This window comes from Crocodylus siamensis, chromosome 1 (genome assembly GCF_052110815.1).
Source record: "Crocodylus siamensis isolate JL-2025a chromosome 1, ASM5211081v1, whole genome shotgun sequence".
NCBI lineage: Eukaryota > Metazoa > Chordata > Crocodylia > Crocodylidae > Crocodylus > Crocodylus siamensis.
In genome coordinates, this window is record NC_143395.1 from 121,737,788 (window position 1) to 121,760,436 (window position 22,649).

At 42.8% G+C, this 22,649-nt stretch overlaps 1 protein-coding gene across 1 annotated transcript in view; it reads right to left on the reverse strand.

Moving 5' to 3' along the window:
* Positions 1-22,649, reverse strand: part of CNKSR3 (CNKSR family member 3) — a 97,456-nt gene that overhangs the window by 21,459 nt on the left and 53,348 nt on the right. Inside the window, exons 3-7 of the mRNA XM_090041625.1 lie at positions 17,987-18,189; positions 16,217-16,304; positions 9,894-9,935; positions 4,059-4,178; positions 2,253-2,312 (exon numbers count right to left, since the gene is read on the reverse strand). Coding sequence (XP_089897751.1) covers positions 2,253-2,312; positions 4,059-4,178; positions 9,894-9,935; positions 16,217-16,304; positions 17,987-18,189 — 513 coding nt within the window. The remainder of the gene's footprint in view (positions 1-2,252; positions 2,313-4,058; positions 4,179-9,893; positions 9,936-16,216; positions 16,305-17,986; positions 18,190-22,649) is intronic.

Sequence of the window (22,649 nt, forward strand, 5' to 3'; positions counted from 1 at the left end):
CCTGCTACAAAGGGATGTGTATAGAGTGTGATCGCAATTAATGACAAATCTGAAGCTAAGATTACAGATGTGGAAAACAATTCACACACAATACTGATGCCAGAACATCATGCAATGTGATCAGCCATTTGTTTGGGGGAAATCTCAGTGTACTTTTATAGCCAGTGTCAGCTGAAATTCCATTTTTATTGCAAATACAGAGGAAAATGGAAAATTTGCTTTTGGAAAACGCATTCTCATACAACATAGGAAGTCATAAGTAGGCAGGGAAAATACGGAAATCCTGTCAACTGACTGAAATTAGACAGTGTATAGCTTCCCCTGAACTGTTTAGTTGGGCTGATGCAGTAAAATACATCTGGTTGGATTTTAATTAACATATAGACAAAAGTAGATATTTTATTAAGTAAATAAATGGTCAAAGCTACAAAGAAAATAGATACAACTTGGACCAATCTAAAATATACCCACTGTCATAAGGAAGACGGGAAGAGATATTCATTAATTGCTTGTAGCTCTAGCCAATTATTACTTCTAGCCATTAGAATTTCTCCAAGGGAAATTCAGTTTCCTGAAGAGGAACTGTTATTTACAAATTCAGTCAGATACAAAGTTCTGTTTTATGCCCAAAATTATAGTAGCCTCAGAATCTTATTCATGACATTCAGCCTTGTTTAAAATGAAATGCACATACAACTTGGCAGTGGCCAATGCTACAATCTTTCATATTTATCACATGAAATGTTGAAGTCACTGCCAAGTAGACTCATTCTGTACTTTGGCATAACTTGTTCAGCATGGGATCTAAACAATCCAATAAGATTAAGAGTTGGCAGATATAAAAGCTTTCAGCTTTCTCTATAAACAGTAAGTTACAGATTTGCATCCCATCCATCTCAGGCCTTTCTGACTTAGCCAGAGTACAGCTGGAACCACCACAGTTCTTTTCTAGTCAGTAACAAAACCACACAAAAAACCCCCACATACCACCAACACCACCACAGTTCTTCCCTTCAACAACGACACCATCCATATGAAGAAACTACTACTCTGTATCTGTATTACAATATTGTCTAGGAGCCCTAGTCATTGACCAAAAAACTCCACTGCACTGTGTATTTGCATAGCACTTAAGTGGCCTCCTCATACATTCAGTTTATCCTGGGAGAGTTGCTGTTCTTTCAGAAGAAACCATGGATGTACAGATATTTAAATTTTTTTCTCCCAGAATAAAAACAGTCACTCCAGGACAAAAATAGGAACAACCACGGTTACATCATTCCCAGGAGAGTTGCTCCAGGAACAGCAAATGTCTGTACGTGCCATAGCTTCTCTAAGAGGAAAACAGTCTTCCTGCTTCTCCCCCAGGGAGACTGTATCACTCACTGGACTCCAGAACCCTCACCCTTCATAATCCCCACATTGTGCTTCAGGGAAACAGAGGCTGACCGTGAGCAGTCTGGATTAGCCAACCAGGGCTTCCCTATGCACTACCGTGATGTCACCAGCAGACTAAGGAAGTTTGCAGAGGATACCTGCCCTCACCCCACACCCCACCAGCTCCACAGTATCAGCACTATAAGCTCTCCACTCTTCAGGGCCCCAGCATTCAAATGTTTGTATTCATGACTCCTGTAAGTTTCTCTACCAGGAGAGAAAACCTGGGAGAATTTTCCCATGTGGAGGCAGATGGGGGGATCCAACATAACAATGAAATAAAAATGCTGCTTATTAAGCTGACCTGTCCCAACATGCCAGGTGACTATCATCAAGGAGCACAGCTCCCCTTCCACCAATCTTATCTGCCTTTCTATCAAACTAATCCAAAGAAGAAAGTTTAATGAATTTATTGTTTGCCCTATTATATTCCCTAACTTTGCCACTCATTACTGGAATGAACATGCTGCTACCCCACCTGCTCTTATTAAGGGAGAGATTTTTTTCAACAAGGATTTGTTAGATAATCTACCATAAAATTATCTGCTATGTACAATAAATTTTACTAATGAAAGTGTATATTTTAATGGCACACATGTTTTAAAACAATTCAGGTATCATCTGGCTGAAGGAAAATGCTGCAGTGAGATGAAGTCAAATAAAGCATATACAAAACAATTTACAGAATAAGATCCATTCATAGCAGAAGAAAGCAAACTAAAAATGAAAGGAATAAGATTTAGCAATCTGCTCCTGATTACAATTTCACCTTAATTATAAATACACCCACCACAAATTAAATATAATATACTTACATTTTCTGTAGTTCCAGTAATTACATGCAATCCATCATAAGTTGATTTGATGTACATTCCCTAATGGGTGTTAAAAATGAAAAAGTTTAAACAAACACTCATTTTTTGTTACATAAGCTATTCCTTGTAACATACTAAAAAATGATTATTTCATATTCCCAGACTCAAAGTTAGTAAGCAGTGTTACCTAGTATCAAAACATGTTAAATACCTCACTATTTAAGAATTTTCAGAGATTCAGTACTTACAAACTTACCAGTCAGTGTATTTTATAACTTTACCCCTTGTAAGTCACCTTTACCAATGTAACTTGCACATTTTTAAAGCACCAAAAGAAAGATATCAGAAACTCTCAAGCCCTAGATCTTGGTTTCAACACAGATTCCCCTTTTAGCCTTGAACAAGCTACATGAACTTTTTATACCTTTTTCTACACTTGAAGATTTTGTTTTGCTTGATGGTTATTAACCTTTCTGTACCAAGCACCTTTATAAAATTTCTCTACAAAAATATACTAAATGCTTTTCATATTTTGTTGATAGATCCAAAAATGGTTGTTCCAAACACAAGCCAGCTTGTAACGTTACCCTGCAGACAACCAGCACTGGCAAACTATACCTGTACCATTTTACCGTACTGCAGTATGGATGCAACGTTAAATGTAAAAGAAAAGAAGTGTGTGAATGTTTTTAACAGGCCAGCTACAAGTCAATATTATCTAATATTCTACACTAAATACATATAACTTATATATTCTATAACCAAAATACTAACAAATATTCATGGTTGGTATCTCTACCATTGCAGGTTGGTAGTTCAATTTCCCCTCCTCACATGGTGGGTGGGCTAGCCTTGGCCACATCTGCCTGCTCCAGCCAAGCAGGGAGGCATGCTGTAGCACCCCCAGTTTCTGGCCTGGGCCACAGCAGGCATGTGGCTGCATTTCCATAATCAAAAGTAAATGTCTGTTCATTTGCTTATTGATTCAATCTAAGCAGCTTAGACTAATATGTGAAGATTGAATCGATTCAGCCTCAGACTTTTGACAGTCTGTACTTAGCCAATATTCTGGGCTACTTGTGAAAGGTTCCCTACCCATATCCCTATTTTTGCAGACCCCAAGCCAGAAAGGCTCTATGCTATTAGTGTCCTTATTCAATGCACAAGGTACATGAAGGAGTATAGGAAGGTGTATTTCTCAGAAAAAGGGTAGTCTATTTGTGCTTCCATCTTAAGTCCCTTATAAACAGCATTCATCTAAGTAGAACTTTTGGCTAGATCAACTGGCTTTAGCCGTGTTGGAGATATAGTTGATAAATATCAGTGAGAGGCCAAATGTTTACTGTACATTCCTACTAAAAAGAAACACCCCAACACACATCCAATGTGCCACCAAAAAAGGCCATCCAAAATTGTCTATATACAGTTGTTGCAGGTGATTCACACAAATAAAGCACTACATTTTCAGTGATTTTTCAGGCAAGTTAACAGGGGTACATGACACATTACCACTACAAAGTTATGGGGGTTTTTAAATCATCTACATATGCATAGATTCTAAACCTCTGAACTTCATCCTAATGACTGCCTGCCATGTCAACACACAACCTGTTTGTAGCCTTACTAGATCTCGTAGATCTTACATATCATTTCACTCATGTGTCCAGTCCCTCCCACAGAATCACAATGGTTTTAATGGGAGTAAGTTGTAGAAGCAACTGCTTGCAAATTCATCACTAACAATACAGGTGCAGCACACTGCTTACCCATAGGGTAATTGCATAAGAAAAACAAATGAGCTCTTACCAGGCCTTCCCCAGGTTTAATGTTGGTTAAATGAACCTCCTCCAAACATGCACACTGGCTCATCAATGGATCTGTAGTTGATCTTATCATCTTATCACAAATTCCATTTAAAGACTTGGACTAAAATATAGAAGAAACTGGTCACAAAAGCCACATATTCTACCCTTTTTAGAATCCCTCCCTCTACTGTCTCTTCTCAACAAAGGTAAAGATTAATTAAAAAATCTAGTTAATTAAGGTATGAGATGACTAAGTAAAACATGAGAACATTTAGAATTACAATCTACATCTCTGTCTACAATAAGTAAGCAATACAACAATAGCATAAAAATCCCCCTATAATTATTGCCTACACCCGTGCTGTTCCACCAATGGCAAGAACTCTGGGAGAGCTCGTATGGACAAGGACGAAACACAGCTGGTTAGAAATGGCAAGACCTTTGCAACAATTTAGTCATTTTTTTCCATTGTGCATGTGCATGTGCATGTGCGTGTTTTAAATTGAAATCAAAAGCATTTTGACCACTTCTTTTGCCTACTGGTACTCAACACCATTCTTTAAACTTGCTCTCGGAAGTGGCAATCAAGACAGTATTAAAAACACTAGTGGTCACTAGCAACTTGTGTATACCAAGGATTAAATAGGCAAGGCTTTTGACTAAATGCATTTTAACATCAGTTATTGCCATGTCTGCTGTTGGAATCCTTATATAGACAAAACATTTGTTTGCTTTTTGCCCCAAACGTAGCTGATCCCAAGCCAATGCCAAGTACCAGTTTCAAATTCTGCCCTGAAAGGTGCCGCTCCTCATGAAGTTAATGGGAGTCTGGTTTCTTGATCGGAGAAAAGAATGTCTTTTAGAATTTGACTTTTCAAAAAGGTAAAGTGACTGACTAGTCAGACAGAACTGAATAGGAAAAATAATGTTTTTGTCCTCTACCAGCAACTTTCCATTACACTCCTTAATGAAATTTGCACCTTAATATTAATTTAAGCAATAAACTTAGTTGTTTTTAAAAGCAAAAAGGGAAAAAGACTTTAAATTTTCAGAATAGTATTTACTTGTAATTGGCCTGGGAACCTGCAGAATGGCCCACCTGAGAGAACAGATGCTTCCACACGGGACTAGGAATTCTTCATTCTATACAGACACGCAATTAGGGAGTGGCACGAAACAGCAGCCTTGTATAAAGATAGCTCTTTTGTGTACGATATTCCTTGTATAAAGATAGCTCTTTTGAGAATGATATTCTCAGGGCTTTTTTTTGTTGCGTTTTAAACCAGATTTACAGAACCAAATTACAATAACTTAATTTTTTTTAAAAATTAAAACAATGCTAAAGTGTGAATACAAGGAACTGCGCAAAACAAGGGAATTCCAAACAACAATACATATTTGGGAGTAAGTGTATATCAATGGAAAACGTAAAAGGCAGAAAACTCCTATTTGCCTGCTCTCATTTATAGACAAAATTATTTTTAGCTATTGTGCTACTAAATTCCTAAGCATCTATTAACAAGCGGAAGGCCTTATCAAAGAACACAGCCTGGTTCATGTCAAAAGCAGGAAGTGATGATTAACTGTTACAAAAAATAAAAAGCATTTCATTCTGTCCCCTACTTGGTCACAAGTCTGCTTCAAAATGATTTTGAAAACTCAGAGCTTTTAAGCCAACTTATAATTAGACACACAGCTTCCTAGCTCCATGGAAAGGACAGCTCTTTTTCAAGAGGGTTCACAATAATATGCATTGTCTACCTAACATGGCACAAGTCTCATTTGGTAGATCTCAAATATTTATCGCAGAGGTTCCCAAACTGCAGTACATATACCCCTGGGTAGGCACAAGACATCTCAGGGGGCAAGCTAGAGACATTGTGTAATGGTATATTTAAGGGATTAAAATATAAAATGTATGCTGGTGGGGTACATGAGCAGCTGGTAAATCTGGAAAGGGGTATGTAATAAGAAAAAGTTTGGGAACCTCTAATTTATCAGTTTTTTCATATATTTCATATACAGTAATATCTCTATCTGGCATTTAACTAGCCAGAATACTCTGTTAACTGGAAATTCTGGCTGGCCCGATGTGGGGGAAAGCTCTCGCACAGTGGCTCATAGTTTCATAGTTGGTAGGGTCAGAAGGGACCTGAGCAGATCATCAGATCTGATCCCCTGCCATGGCAGGAAAAAGTACTGGGGTCAAATGACCCCAGCAAGGTGTTCATCTAGCCTTGTCTTAAAGACCCCCAGGGTAGGAGCCAGCACCACTTCTCTTGGAAGTTGGTTCCAGATCCTAGCCATCCTGACGGTGAAGTAGCACCTCCTGATACCTAGCCCGAATCTACCCTCTGCCACCTTGTGACTGTTATTTCTAGTCACTCCTGGTAGCGCTTGGGGGAACAGGGACTTCCCCAGTGCCTAGTGGTCCCCTCTGACTAGTTTGCAACACGCCACTAGATCCCCTCTCAGACTTCTCTTGTGGAGGCTGAACAGGTTCAGGTCCCATAGCCTTTCCTCATAAGGCCTTCCCTGCTGCCCCCTGATCATGCGAGTGGCCCTCCTCTGAACCCTCTCCATGTTGTCCACATCCCTCTTGAAGTGCGGTGCCCAGAACTGGACGCAGTCCTCCAGCTGTGGCCTGACCAGTGCTGCAAAGAGGGGGAGGATCACCTCCTTGGACATGCTTGAGATGCATCTGTGGGTGCATGACAAGGTATGGTTGGCCTTCCTGACTGCAATCCCACACTAATGGCCCATGTTCATCTTGGCATCAATGATGACTCCAAGATCCTTTTCTGCCTTTGGACTGATAAGAAGGGAGTTCCCCAGCCTGTAGGTATGCTGCTGGTTCTTCCTCCCCAGGTGCCGCACCCTGCACTTGCCAGTGTTGAATCCCATCCTAGTCTCGTCTGCCCACCCCTGTAACCTGTCTAGGTCCAATTCCAGCCTATTCCTCCCTTCTAGCGTATCCACATCCCCCCACTTCTTAGTGTCATCAGAAAATTTTTTACCCCCTCGTCCAAGTCACTGATGAAGATGTTGAACAGTGCGGGCCCGAGGACTGAACCCTGGGGGACCCCACTGCCCACATCCCTCCAGGTCAAAAATGACCCATCCACTACCACTCTCTGGGTACGGCCCTCCAGCCAGCTGGTGACCCATTTAACTGTGTAGGCAAACCAGGAAAGCCAAGGCTGCAACTGAACTCCAACTAGCTTCAAGCATCAAGGACAACAAAAACTCCTTTTTCAGATATGTGGGGAGCCGGAGGAAAAGCAAGGGCAATGTTGGACCCCTGCTAAACCAGATGGGGCAACTGACAACTGGCTCCCAGGAAAAAGCCAACCTATTAAATAGGTACTTTGCGTCAGTCTTTCATCAGTCCCATGGGACGCCCATGCCTGCTATGGGACAGGGAGATCCGGGTGGTGGGGATCCCCTACCCTCCATAAATGCTGACCTCGTGAAGCAACACCTTGAGAAGCTGGATACCTTCAAGTCAGCCGGCCCTGACAATCTGCACCCCAGGGTACTCAAGGAGCTGGCGAGAGTCATAGCCCAGCCCCTGGCACGAATCTTTGAAAACTCCTGGCGCTCTGGTGTAGTGCCCGAAGACTGGAAGAAGGCCAATGTGGTGCCGATCTTCAAGAAAGGGAGGAGAGTGGATCCGGCTGACTACAGGCCCATTAGCCTGACTTCTATCCTGGGGAAGATCTTAGAAAAGTTTATTAAGGAGGCCATCCTTGAGGGACTGGCCCAAGCTAACATTCTAAGGGATAGCCAGCACGGGTTTGTTGCAGGTAGGTCTTGTTTGACCAATCTCATTTCCTTCTATGACCAGGTGACCTATCACCTGGACCAGGGACAAGAGATTGATGTCATATATCTTGACTTCAGAAAAGCTTTTGATCTGGTATCCCATGATCACCTCTTGGCCAAACTGCCCAGTTGTGGCCTTGGCTCCACCACGATCCGCTGGCTGGGAAATTGGCTCTGTAGTCAGACCCACAGGGTTGTAATCGATGGCAGTCACTCATCATGGTGCCCTGTGACCAGTGGGGTCCCTCAAGGCTCTGTCCTGGGACCCATACTGTTCAACATCTTCATTAATGATGTGGACACTGGAGTCAGGAGTGGACTGGCCAAGCTCGCCGATGACACCAAACTTTGGGGCAAAGCATCCATGCCAGAAGATAGGCGGGTGATCCAGGCTGACCTGGACAAGCTCAGCAAATGGGCGGACAAGAACCTCATGGTGTTTAACACCGATAAATGCAAGGTTCTCCACCTTGGGAGGAAAAACCTGCAGCATCCTTATAGGCTCAGCGGTAGTGCTACATTGGATAGCACTACAGAAGAAAGAGACTTGGGGGTCATCAAGATGAACATGAGCCTGCAATGTGATGCTGTGACTAGTAAAGCGACTAAAACGCTGGCTTGCATCCATAGATGCTTCTCGAGCAAATCCCGGGACGTCATTCTCCCCTTGTACTCGGCCTTGGTGAGGCCACAGCTGGAGTACCGCGTCCAGTTTTGGGCTCCACAATTCAAAAAGGATGTGGAGAAGCTTGAGAGAGTCCAGAGGAGAGCCACGCGCATGATCAGAGGTCAGGAAAACAGATCTTACGATGACAGGCTGAGAGCCATGGGACTCTTTAGCCTGGAAAAGCATAGGCTCAGGGGTGATCTGATGGCCACCTATAAGTTTATCAGGGGTGACCACCAGGATCTGGGGGAACATTTGTTCACCAGAGCGCCCCAAGGGATGACGAGGTCGAACGGTCACAAACTCCTGCAAGACCGTTTCAGGCTGGACATAAGGAAGAATTTCTTTACTGTCCGAGCCCCCAAGGTCTGGAACAGCCTGCCAGCGGAGGTGGTTCAAGCACCTACATTGAACACCTTCAAGAGTAAATTGGATGCTTATCTTGCTGGGATCCTATGACCCCAGCTGACTTCCTGCCCTTTGGGCAGGGGGCTGGACTCGATGATCTCCCAAGGTCCCTTCCAGCCCTAATGTCTATGAAATCTATGAAATATTGACACCATAGTCCCCTGGTTTTTTGATGAAAATGGGGTGAGACAGTGTCCCGCCACTCTGCATGCTGTCGCCATCACCCCACCACCCCCCTTGCTCTTCTGGCCATATAGGGGCAGGGGAAAGCTCGTACATGGCAGCAGCACTGCCGCCACCACTCCATGTGGGCTGCCCTGTGCTGTTCCACATGCGGCTGCCACTACCCCCCCCGCCCCACCTTGCCACTCCCGTGTCCAGCCGCCACCTCGGCTTCACATCCGGCCAGAAATCCCTGCACTTCAGGTAATGGGCATTTTTAGATTACCGGCACCCTCCATTCTCCGCTCATGCCAGATAATGGGGATTTTACTGTATTGCTTACCTGCTTTTTCCTCAGACCTGAAGAATGTGCTGCATTGGAAAGCTTGTCTAAGTCTATCCCAGCCATACAGTTGGTCCAATAAAAGATCTCGCTCACAAAAATCTGTGCCTCACTTATTTCCTGGACCATCTCAGCTACAACTTCACTTCAAGACTCTTCTCTTTAAAATCTGAATCAGATATTATTTCGTAGAAATAGCTATACAATGACTCCTTAAAGATTATCTACAGCATATGGCAGGGCTGAGTTACACAGCATCAATTCACCATTTTAATGCATCTCCTCTAAAAGAACAAGTAATAAAAAGATCTGCAAAGTTTTTTTTGTTTGCTTTTTCGCATACTGCATTGAAAGCTACAGATTCAGCCCAACTATTCATTGATATAAATGTGAATGTAAATAACCAAGGTGCAACTGAAATACATGCTTACCACATGCAGAACTTTATCTTCCATTTCAGCAACAACGCAGTCCTAAAAAGAGAAGACAGCTATTGAATTTTTTAAAAACATAATTGGTCCAAAATATAACCACTGTGAATTCTGTCAAGAAAGAGGATTGTTCATGGGGCAGGAATTTAATACAGATTAGTTTAACCTATTAGGGATCAACTCTGATGCTAAACAACAACTTTCTGTTGTCTGATCGATGAGGAATATGGACCCTTAAACCCAAGAAAATACAGGGCTTCAGCTACTGCAGAATAGTTTTTTCAGGAAAAAGAGTTGGGTACAGATGAAAATGGACTTTGGTAAGATTAAGCATATAAATGTGTTACACACACTATAAACACCAGTTCAGGTGGTGCTGTACTTAACAAACCAAAATAGATTTAAAACCAATTAGTTAAAAATAGCACTAGAATGCTGTTAAAATATGCTACTGGTGCAGCATTTGTGAAAGCTGGGGAATCACACACACACATGCACAAACAAATATTATTTGCACAGTCCAGGTAGAAAAGACTTTGAACTGAAACTAGTTCATTTGGCAGATTACAAAAGTGACCATTGTTCTCTGTTAAAAATAAAATAAAAATAAAAAATAAAAAAAAATAAAAAAAGGAAAGCAGCATTAGATTCCCAGTCAAGGAATGCTGAACTGCAGATGAATGATAAATATATACTACACTCTTATAGGGGAAAACACAGTGGGAAATTATTCTCTACAACAATGACCCACCACCAAAAAAACCAAAGACATACCTCCAAACAAACAGCTAACTCTCACAATGATAACAATGACAAAATTATAAAGGCTGTATTTAGAATACTCCACAAATGTTCAGAAGTTTCAAAACATACAAGCATAAAATAAAAGTTTACTGAAAACTAAGTAGGTCACAGTCTTAATGTGCACTTTAAATCCTGTAAATTCACTTTATACAGAGTGTGTCCAATGGACAAATTCTACTAATTTAAAAGGGTAAGGGGCAACGCTTTCGGACAGTAGGCTGGGAAGACCCAGTCCAGGCTGGAAGTGGGCTCATGCTAGGATCCAGTAGCTGCTACCAGTGCTTCTCCCCTAGTTGCAGCCACAACACAGTGCAGACAAAGCCCCTCCCCTGCATACCCCACAACGCCAAATGCTGCCAAAGCCCCCCAGATTCACAGGCCACAGGTTGCAGACCTCTGCTGTAAGTCATATACTCAGCATACTATTTTGTGCATTCACTTTACCTTGTGGTCAGTGGATGTGAAACTAGGGTGACTGACCCCTAAATGAAACTGTTAAAATTAACATGGTTTCACTTCCACTTACTGCGGAACATAGCAGATGCACAGTTACCACAGACTGGTTAATACACAGTAAGTCTACCCACCACCCAGCCTTTTGGGATAATTTAGAGTAATTTGCTCATGAATTTACTCCCTCAGATTGCCTGTGAAGTCAAAAACTTCAGAGCACAGACATTCACTTATGATCTCAAATAACCTGAGCTCCTTAATATTAAAGTTAATGAATTTTAGGCTGATTCTTAAGGATTCTACTAAATCTCAATCTGATAATGTTCACTCTTTCTTTTTAAAGAATTCCCTTGAGCGAGTGCTCCAAATAAAATCATTGTTAGCGAGGACAAGGAAAAAAAGGTCTCTCACATACAACATGGGAAAAGTAAAGTAGCCTACCGTGGTAATACAAAGAGATACATTTTGCACTAACTGTTTCAGTAGAACATACTATACCAACAGAAGTAATGCACTAGCTTCTCAAACTCTCTGATGTGGCAGACCAGCAATTTTTTTTCCAGTGAGCCAGGGACTGGTGCCCGGTTCAGCCGGTGACAGCAACTGCGTGTAACAGCGCCACACAAATGCGCGACCAGCTGTTTCTTTCTCTTTCCTCACCTCGCATGACATGACATCACCTGGAGTGTTGGAACGTACGAACTGTGGTGCTATGACATATAAATATTATGCTTCTGAAAATATATTTCTTTCTTTCCTGGCAACTCGCTACGGACCAGCGAATATATTTCTTTCTTTCCTGGCAACTCACTGCAGACGGGTGACTGGTGGCTCGTCGGTCTGCAAACCACCAATATGAAAAGCACTGCACTAGAAGACTATTTAGGTCCGTTCTCAGTTTTCAGAGGGCCACTGAAGTGTCAAGAATGTGCACATTTTCTAAGTAAGATTTGCCTCTGGTTTGTTTGTTCTGAGGGCAGCAATATTGAAACATAATAAAGAATGCATGGTGAGTTCAACCATACCCTTCACGCCATCTGTTTTAAGTGTAGCAAACTTGGTCAAAGGTGTTTTAAAGCTCTGTTTGCTTTTTTAGTAAACTACAATGTTCTCCAGTAGGTTGAAGGATTTTCCCTTAAGTAATAAAGATTGATAACTATCTTGGAATCAAAGATTACCTTTTTAGTTTTTAAAAACAAAGATGGGGGGAGGGGAGGGGAGGGAAAGGGAGAAGAGTGAAAGAAGAAAGGAAGAGAGAGAGAGAGAGAGGGAGAGAGGAAAAACACATGCGTGCAAGAGAGTCAGAAAGTTTCCCTAGGTACATTTGAAAAACATTTAATAATTGTTCCATGAAATAACCTTCTACAAACCACTCAACCTGTGCAGGAATTCAGTCTTGCCTCTGTGACTAACACTTGCTTTAACCACACTATTAAAAACCTATCAGTTTTTAAACCATGTTATTCAGAAACTGTAGATACGATAAGCTGCATGGGCCCTTATCACCCTCTGTTACTAACACAAGCACACAACATCTATTCCTAACTATTTTCAGTTTGAGTTGGCATGCATAGTAAATGTAATCCAATACTAGTTGCTGTAAGGGTTAGAAACAATTCTGAAAGAGGCAGCAATGCACTGAATGAAAAGCAATGTGGAGACTGTGGGAGTGAATGGAAGATGAGGGAAAAAAAGCCACAGAAGTGGAACCAACAAGCCCCAAGAGGTGATCTGGAAATATGCATCAAAAGTTAGCCAGCTAGAGTTGTTTATCGAATGCCCCACAGCAAGGGTAGGCAGGACATTCAGTAATAAACCATGGTTGGGCGCTTAAAGTCATGGCTTCTCATTCCTGCTTTATCAGTGCATCAGAATACACTGTTTGATGCCACCACAGTTACTAATGGATCTTGCCAGAACTTGGTATTATCCCAAAAAGGGCAAGACATTTAATTCTTATTCTCTCTCTAAATGTTCTATAATGTTTTTGGAAGTACTGTACAGTTTTAGAATGGAAAGTCACTTTACATGCACTCTTTGTAAGGCTATGCCAGAGTTCAAACCCCCACACAAAACTCTATGACAAATCCACTTCTCTTCCTGCCTTCTGGGCCTGTGTTTCTCAGCCTGTGGGTCATAACTCAAAAGTGGATCACAAGAATATCTGAAAGGGTCTCAGTCACAGAAAAAGGCAGGAAACCACAAGTTTCCCCTTGCAGGCTGGCAGCCTTCCAGCCAGGAAGGAGCTGCTTGGGGTGACTGGAGACAGGGGACGCCATATGCATCTGTGCATGTACACACATGTAGCCGGCATACAGCCAGGCAGGATGGTGGGAGTAGCTCTGGCAGCTGGATGCAGGTAAGTCTATCGGGAGCAGGGGTTGGAGGGCCAGGGCTTGGAGAATGCCTGGGGGACATGTTGGGGGTGGTTGCCTGCCAGTGCTGAAGGAATGTGTCTGGGCACTGGGGCTGGAGCTGCAGCAGGCCAGGGTGGGGGGGCAGGAGGGAGGCACCTCAAGGAGCTTTGTGGCCCAGCCAGCATTGCCAGAGCTGGTGTTCTCACAGGAGTGGGATGGCTAGGAGACACTGCCCATGAGGGGTATGGTGAAACCATCTGGCACAGTGAAGAAGCACCAGCCCAGGGCAAGGGGTGCCTGGACTAGTCTATGCTGAGGCCAGACTCACTTCACTACCACTCACATGACCCAGAGCCGCCACAACCACTGTGTGGGATGGGGGCAGCTGGAGGGCCCCTCCAGCAGGGCTGGGGGGGAGGGTCAGGGGGCTGCAGGTTGGGATTGAGGGGCACTGGCGGGCCTGTAGGCAGTGGGGGGCAGTGGCTTGGAATTGAGGGGCATTGGCAGGGCTGGAAAGCTGCAAGTCAAGAATGAGAAGCACTGGCAGGGCCTGGGGGCTGCGAATCGGGAACAAGGGGAACCAGCAATCTGCACTGTGTTGATGAATGTCACTTGTGAGTAATGGAATGCCACATACTGATATTGCTGTTAATGTTTTCCTGCTGATGTTGATTTCAGATTGTTGAGCTGCTTTAACTTGTAGTCTATAATAAATATTTTGAGGCCAAAATACTTCTGGGTTTTCTACTTAAACTATTTACTTGATTGGGATTGGCCATCGATGTTTAGAAATGGGTCCTGGTACAAAAAAGGTTGAGAACCACTGTTTTAGGCCAGATGCAGACATTTAATTTATCCTTGTATAAGTGATTGGAAATAGGTCTATACCCATAACAGAACAGAAGTTCTACACACACAGACTGGTTTAAAAATGGTGGAACCTGCTCTCAGATTTGTCCCCCTCCCTCCCCACCTCACAAAGAGCAAACCTGTGTTCTTTTCACTACTGTTCTAAACTAGGCAGCTTACAGAAGCCACTTAACTTAAATCAATTCCACCTCAGGCTTTTTGAATGTCTGTACCTAGCCCTTCAGAGAAGGTCCACGCTTTAAGCAGGGTTCTGCAAAAGCTGCAATATCACAGCATGGTACATACCAAGGCAAAGCATAATGGGAGCTAGCCACTTTGACATCAGCAATACCCAAATAATTAGGGAACAAGGTCTACAGAGAGTAGCAATTGCCCTTCTTAACTCTTATGGAGACTGAGCAGTCATCATATAACTGATAAATAGCTCACTTTTAACAAAATAGTGTAGTGGTCCATTCCCGGCAGATGTAGAAACATAACAAATGTGATTTGTATTAGAGAGAAAGGGAAGGCATCTCTTCTATTCACTCTCTAAAGTTCATATCCAAAGGTTATAGTTTGGGGTAATGCTGCTATCTTTCAGGATGTCATTTGGGTCTCTACTGGGCTGTGTGAAGCTTCGGTCCCCGATTCAATTCAGCAGAGATTCGGCCCGATTCAGTGGCTGAATCAGAATCAAATCAGGAGACACTTTAATTTCTCTGAATCAAATCGGAACCCTCCGAATCAATTTGGAGAGATTCTGAAAGATTCAGCGATTCAGATATAGACACAGCTTTAAATGTTTTTTTTACATATCTCAAAGTACCAGGCAGCTAGTGAATGCTGAGATGGTGAGGCAGATAGAGCGTCCCCAGGAATGTGGGAAGCTCCCCAGTGTGCTAGGCAGCAGACCCAGAAGTAGACCAGAAGCACTTTCAGTCCACTTCCAAGTCTGCCGGAGAGCATGCTGAAGGATCCCCATTCCCCCCGCACTACCCAGCTCAGCAACTGGCACCTCCTGGGCCTGGGAGGCACTCAGGGCTCCCTGCAGCCAACTGCCAGGCTGGGGGGGCATAGGGGAGCCCCCCTGTGTGCTCGGCAGCAGACCCCAAAGTGGACCACAAGTACTTCTAGTCCATTTCCAGGTTCACCACTAAGCACACAGGCTCCCCCCACTCTGTGTTCCTGTGGGATGCTCCATCTGGCTCAACATCACAGCATTCACAAGCCACGCTGGTGTATCGGGGTAAGTAGAAAAAAACTTTTAAAGCTGTGCCTATGGCCGAACCACTGATTCTCCAAATCAGCATCAGATCGTCAGATTTCGATTTGGCCAAAATGAATCAGAGACAGTGATCCGAATCAACTAATCGAATCACTGTCCCCAGTTCAGGCCAAATCCAAATCCAAATTAAGTACAGCCCGTTTTGCACACCCTTAGTCTCTACCATGTTTATTAAAACTGATTATCGAAGCTGATTCTAATTGGCATTCAAAAGCTAATTTGCACATTTTCAAATTCAAAGCAGCTATTACAGACCCCAATCCAATACCTATAAAAGCTAATGAAAACATTAACAGATTTCAAAATAGGAGCCAGTTAAAACATGCAGCTAACACTGTTGAAATGTTTTTTAATTAACTAAGCAAAAATCTTAACTGTAGAAAAATGGAACAGCTCAAATGGGTAGCAGCCAGCATGCACCTGCTCATGCTTTAAAAAAAACAAAAAAAAATCCCTCCAAGCTCTACATACTTTTTTCTCATTAACAACATGCATATAACTAGTGTACAACTATTTCCCAGCCACCAGCCTTCCTTCCTTTCTGGAGAGGGAGCGGGGAAAAGTCAGCTGACCTTCTGAACAGTGGTGGTGAGATCCAAGCAAAGCTGAATGATTCTGTTCTTTGTTGACGAGAAATCAGCAATTCCTGTAAACGGGGTCCTGTAACAAGACAGAAGTCTCCTTTAGAATTAAGAGTCCACTATGCTGCCAAATCTGGCTGTTACAAGCAGAGTGCAGAGTGGTGCAGGCACAGGTTTGACAGCAGACTCAAAGTCTGTTTGAATTAAGAGGTTAACAAACTGTAAATTTTAAGTGAATACTGTAACAGTAGTAAACTAACTTAAGTGATTTTTAACACTAGATTAATATTAGGCAAGCATGCCCATATGGTCAGAAACAAGTGATTTTTGCAACAACTGTTTTGACTATCATGCAAAATAACTTGGAAAAATTCAGCCTGCCTAATGGCTTCCTTTTCTCTATGGGGAAAGTCAGGGACAGAGCTGCAAGCTTTTTAATACTATTTATAAAAGACTCAAAATTTACCTCATAAAAAAAAAAAAAAAAAAAGAGATGACTTTAGACAGGTTGGGAGGGGATTCACCTCAGTCCTTCTACTAGCCAGTTTGAGGGGCAGGGAGAAAAGGAGAAGAGTTCAAAGTTGGATAAGCTAGCCCAGGGGTTGTCAACTGGGAGGTACATGTAGGGGGTACTTTGAAAGGTCCTAGAGAGTACACGGGGGCAGGAAGGGACAGAGAGATGCCACCCCATATCACTGCCTCACAGCAGCAGGGCCAGGGTGGAGCGAGAGCAGGGTCACACGCTACGCTGCCGTGGCTTGCCATGTCCCCCACTCCATTTCTGGCCACTTGCCACCTCTCCCCCACACCCCAACTCTGCGTCCAGCCACTCGCCACACGCCCCTCCCCAGGTACACTTATTAAAAAGGGGGCCGCCGGGGTACACTTATTACAAAAAGGTTGAAAGCCCCTGAGCTAGCCATGTTGCTTCTGGAGCCAAAGGTAGCAAAAAGAAATTATGGGGACAAGCAGTAATCGGGAGGAGAGGACAAGGCGGGAAGAGCAGGCTGCTGATGTCACTCCCAGGAACAGAAGAAGGTCCAACACTGACAGAAGGCCCGTTTCAAAGGATTAAAGGTCTTGCTGCCCATGATCTCTCAGCTCTCTTTCTAACTTTCCTCCTTGGGAAAGCTGGCAGGAAGAGAGAGAGTTTATGCTTATCTATTATCCTGCCCAGCATCACAGTCAGAACACTATCTGCTCTGTTGCCTTTTTGCTTCCGCTGCAGCTGTCACAGAGCAAACACAGTCCTTGCCAGAAAAAGTGAAAGAGTTTCTTGCTGCCTGGTTTTTCAAGCATGCAGCTGAGAGTGTGAATTCAGTCAAAAATTAAAACTATTCACATTAACAGATTGTTCTTTCAAAAATATTTGTTGGGGGGGGGGGACAGTAAGAAAAGTCACAGGTGGAGGAACTTGAGTCTACTTTGAAGCCTATCTTCACTAAGAGGGGCAAGGGGAACAGGGGGAAGGGTCTCCTGCTATTGTAAGTATTGGTTCAAATCCATTGGTTTGTAGAATCACTTCCATTCATTTTAGGGGTGTTGAGAGTCCAAGTGGAGGCATTCTATAGCCATCACCTCCAGGCCAATTAAACCTGCCAATTAAAGATGTATGTATTAGGAAGGAGACAAGGAGGCCTTTACACCCACACACCATGCTAGAAGTAAAAGAATAATTCTGGTTACAAACACACACGAACATTTAAAAACAAAAAACAAACCAAAAAAAACAAGAACAGAAATTATGCACCAATATCATACCTGTCCAGCCAGGCTAGTAAAGCCTTAGCAGCACCAATGAGCTCTACCACCGAAGTAAGGAATTCATTGGGGGGTTTGCGTGAGGTATTTCCATCATAATTTGAACTTTTCCTCCGGCTAATAATATAATTCTGCAGATTGTTGGAAGAAGCTCGTAACTTGAGAACCAAGTTCTTCATATTGTCCGTTTCAAGGCCATAATTCTGCAAGAAAGATTAGTGAAAAATAATAGCAGATAGACCCCGTCTAAGTTAACTAGACCATCAGACAGACAGATTCTTTGAGGGACCTAGCCACAATTTATACTTTATGACATAAGAAAAAAGTGTTTGTAAAATTTAAGCAACAGGGTTAACTGAAAACAAACACACAGAAAATTTTAAATTCTGTGAATTGCAGTCTCTGAATTACCAGTAGGTAGTCTGGTACTTGAAAGTACTTCATGTTATTAATCTTCGTTAACCCTCTTTACCCTTGGTGTGCCAGCTCCTACAGAAAGCAGCAAACCTTATTATGCGTTTGTAAGCAAGTAGCTAGGAAAGCATGGCTAGCTCTTGACCCAGATACAGGAACTGGTCAGTGAGGAGATCCAGAGTTTTCTGAACATTCAGACATAGCAGGGTTCCATGTCCCACTGCAGAATGCCACATATCCTTAACCCTCACCATCTCACTTTGTAACCTGCAAAATAACTTTTCCAGGTGCCGAAACTCCTCAGTTTCTAGTGAAGTCACTGGGAATTTTATCCTTTACCCAAATGCAACTGAATCACAGCATCAAAAAGGAAAGGAAAGCAAGCTGGTTTCAGATATCTCAGTACTAGGGTGGAAAACTTGAAATAGCAAAGCTATGTTCCATTTGCAACTAAAAGAAAGATTTTAAGCCTACATAGGAGCAAAAAGCGAACTACCAGAGAACAAATGTAACCTAAGAGCCATAAACAAGCATAAATATTTTGATTATGACAAGCAACCATGTTCCTCTCCTAGGGAAGTTCATTTATTTTGGAAAATGTCCCGTTAAAGGCAGCTCATGAGGAGTACACAAGAACTGGGCTACTCAAGGAAATCACTAGCTACATTTTGAAAAAGTCAAGGATCTACTGTGTGCACCAATTTTTTTGTGAAATTCCCCTATCACTGCTTTAGCAGACATATCGCTCTGCCATCACAAGCGTCTGAGCAGAAGCTACACCAATGCTAGAGCAAAGACTGAAATTCAAAAACCTCAGGCTTCAACACACTCAAGCTAAATCCACCACTACCCAACATGAAACTTATAAAGAAAAAATCCTTATACCAAAGGAACATACAAATATTAAGGGAGCTTAGGGGGAGGTTAGATCGAGTTAAAAATGGGCACCTGATCTAAGGTAAGTTGAGATGAGGGGCTGGGAAGGGCAAGCAGGGTCCATAGGAAGTGGCCTAACAGGGTCTGCAGGGGGGCTGGGGGCCTAATGCAGACTGGAAGGGTTTGGCAGAATCAGAGAAATGAGTATGGTCCACAGATGATATGGATGGATTGGGGGGGGGGGGGGGGCGCTAATGGAGTCCATGGAGGGATGGTGGGGATCAAAGGGGGCTTGGGGAGCCCAGGACGAGAGGCTATTTTTAGCCAACCAACTCTACCCACCCCCAGGCAAGCAACCCCCATCCCCAGCAAAACTACCCCTGCATCCTGCCCACCACTCCCCACCCCCCACCCCCCAGCTTACTTCAACTGGGTCCTGGCACTAGAAGCAGTTGCTGGGATGGGGAGGTTGGCAGACTTGCAGGCCAATCCATGGGGTGGGGAAGGAGTGTCCATTTTGAGGAGGGGAAAGGTGTCTGGGGACTAAAAATAGTCAGGGGGAATGGGCAGGAAAAGCATAGCTTCAAGGCTGGGACCAGCAGCTGGGCTTTCACAGCTCTGAGGCTGCACTGGGAACTGTACAGAAATTCAGTTAGGTCAGTCTCACCTGACCTGATCTAAGTTAGACTACCCTCCATGGTACAGTTAACTTGCCTCAGGTCAGCCATTTATAGACCAATCTAAACTTCCTGAACTTCTGTAGAGTTTGCTCTTGGATCCCTAGTTAAGTCAACCCAAGTATAAGGTCCACACCCGGGTGAACCAAGACAAGACAGCCATTCTTAATGTGATCTAACGTCCTCCTAACCTCCCTGAACATCTTGTACCTACCCAACATTAAGAAACAATTATACCAAGAAGGCTTACACCTTTTAGCATATACATCAGGAAAAATGAAGTTTTCTGCATAGCCAGCACTTGGCACCAAAGCACTGACCAATGGTAAGAAATAGGCAACAAATCAGTGAAAATATCAGTCTTCCTTCCCATGTCATATCATGCTTCCCAGGCCCTCCCACTGCCTCTAGAAATGGCCTTTCACATTTGTCTAATGCTAGATACCCTCCCAACCCTGACCTTTACTGGCAATATTCCTAATGAGGAATTTGTTACAGACTGTTGTGCCCCACTCTATTCAAATCTCAGATATTCTATGGTTTCCCTGGTCAAAGGTTCATGATAAAAGCTGGATGCTGGCAACTAAGGAAACTCCAGAGCAAACAACAGGGAATGAAATAATACAAGTTACAACGAAGTGATATTTGCCATCACTGAACTTCATTCAAAACTACCTCCCTTTGGCCAGAGCCTCTGAGAGGGTGGGGTGTTTACTGCACAAGCCCCCTAGTGCACTTGGCAAGGGAGCACAGAGCATTTTTAAAAGTGCAGTAAGAGGTCAATTGCCAGAGTTGAAAGGAGGATGTGCCTGAGAAGCAAATACCCTTGCAACAGCAAAGGATATCCTTAAGTTTTTCTGCATCATGGAGGGGGAAGGATGCTGGATTTGATAAAAACAAAGTCTAAGTACTAACTGCAGCTCCATAAACTTGCCACCTTTCAATTTAAAGAAAAATAAACTACAGAACATCATTCCAAGGGGCTTCCAGCAGCAAAGTTTTTCCACTCTCTTTTACAAGACACCTTGAGTTGGTTTTTTTTTTTGGTGTGCTGCTTCTCCACCAGCAGCTCTGGCTGCTACGCCAGCTGCAGTAGCCACAAAAATGTGAAAGTGCAATGTGCCAAAAAACTCTAAAGGCCTACATCCCCTGTTAAAGAAGTAGGATGGATTGAATACATCTTCACCAGGGACTGAAAATGTTAAAGCTCTTTTACTGTCACGGGTATCAAACGAACTAGTCAAATTAGGTAGCCAGAACGTTACATAGACATGCCACCATTTTACATGGGGGAGTAGAGAGAAACCACAAACTTGTCAAGGTCTGAGTTTCACAGACGCAGGCATTAAATTATATGCAAAAAAATAATAATAAAAAAAATAAAAGTGCATGCCTAAGTTGTGCAAGCTTTTATCATTGAATAAAACCACTTCACTGCATACCTCACTCAATTTCAAAAGGTGGGAAAGAGGTGGAGGGGGAGCAGAAAGAACTCAGGTTTCATCTCTCCTATAGTTGTTATGGTTACATATAAGATTTACTTCATACTTAGCCTATATGTTAAAAAAAATTAAAAAATAACTCCAGACTAACAAAACAAGACACTCCCTTGCACACATTTATCCTCAAGGAGTGGATGGTTGAACCACAATTGTGATGTTGTTCAGTCATATGTCTTAATGCACTCTAAAAAGGCATTCAGATATTGCTATGAGTGTGGCATAAGAAAGCCATAATTAGGAAAGGGTAGTCAAAAGAAAAAAATTTAGGCTGTTTTAAAAAAACAGATTTAATAAATTGTTAAGATTGCACTGTCAAGTGTTATTTCAAGGAAAAAGTTGTTACTTATGTTTCTACCATTTATACTTTCACAAAAAATCCTAAAAACCTTTCTTTTTTGGTTCAGTCTATCAACAAACATGACTTTCACTAATGCAGAGAAAGAAGCAGACCATTGGAAACGTATTAGTTCAAACATTCCTATCTAGTTATTCATTAATTTGGGTAGCTCTGTAAGTGTGTGGCTTGAGAGAATACACCTCAAAAGAACTGTTTTTCAGAATCAAATTATGGTTTACAGAAACAGCAGTTCATTAAATACTGCACTGCTCAAATAACTGCTTGAGTTAGGACAGCCAAAATAAAAGGACATGTTCAAATGGACATCTCCTAAAGCATTCCTGCAATCCAAAAACTCTTGTGGAAATTCTTAGTGCACATCAGTAACTCAAGATGTTTCTTCACTCTCAGTTAGCATACTTAGTATTGGGCTAAGTTGGTAGCTCCAGAAACCTAGCTCATTTTTATGTAACCCAGACACACGGCACTACGTGAGTGCTGGAATCCTGGAATGCCCAGCAGCGTGAGCCTCGCTTGGCTCTCCTGGGAGCTGACATGGGGCTTTCCAGCAGGGGAGAGTCCCTTTTACACTTACAAACCCTTTGCAACCACAGACATAATTTTTACAAACACATCATCATATACAATTTAATGATATACAGAATAAGATATAGCTTACAAATTACTACCAAAATAACTCTATATGCATTATACAAAAGGAGCACTGGTGGTACAAGGATAGTCACTTGGGAGCCTATGGGTTTCACAAGCTGATAACCCTTCAAGTATGATGCAAGTTAAAGGGAAAACATCAACTATAATTATACACTGAAACACTAATAAATAATTTGCTTAAT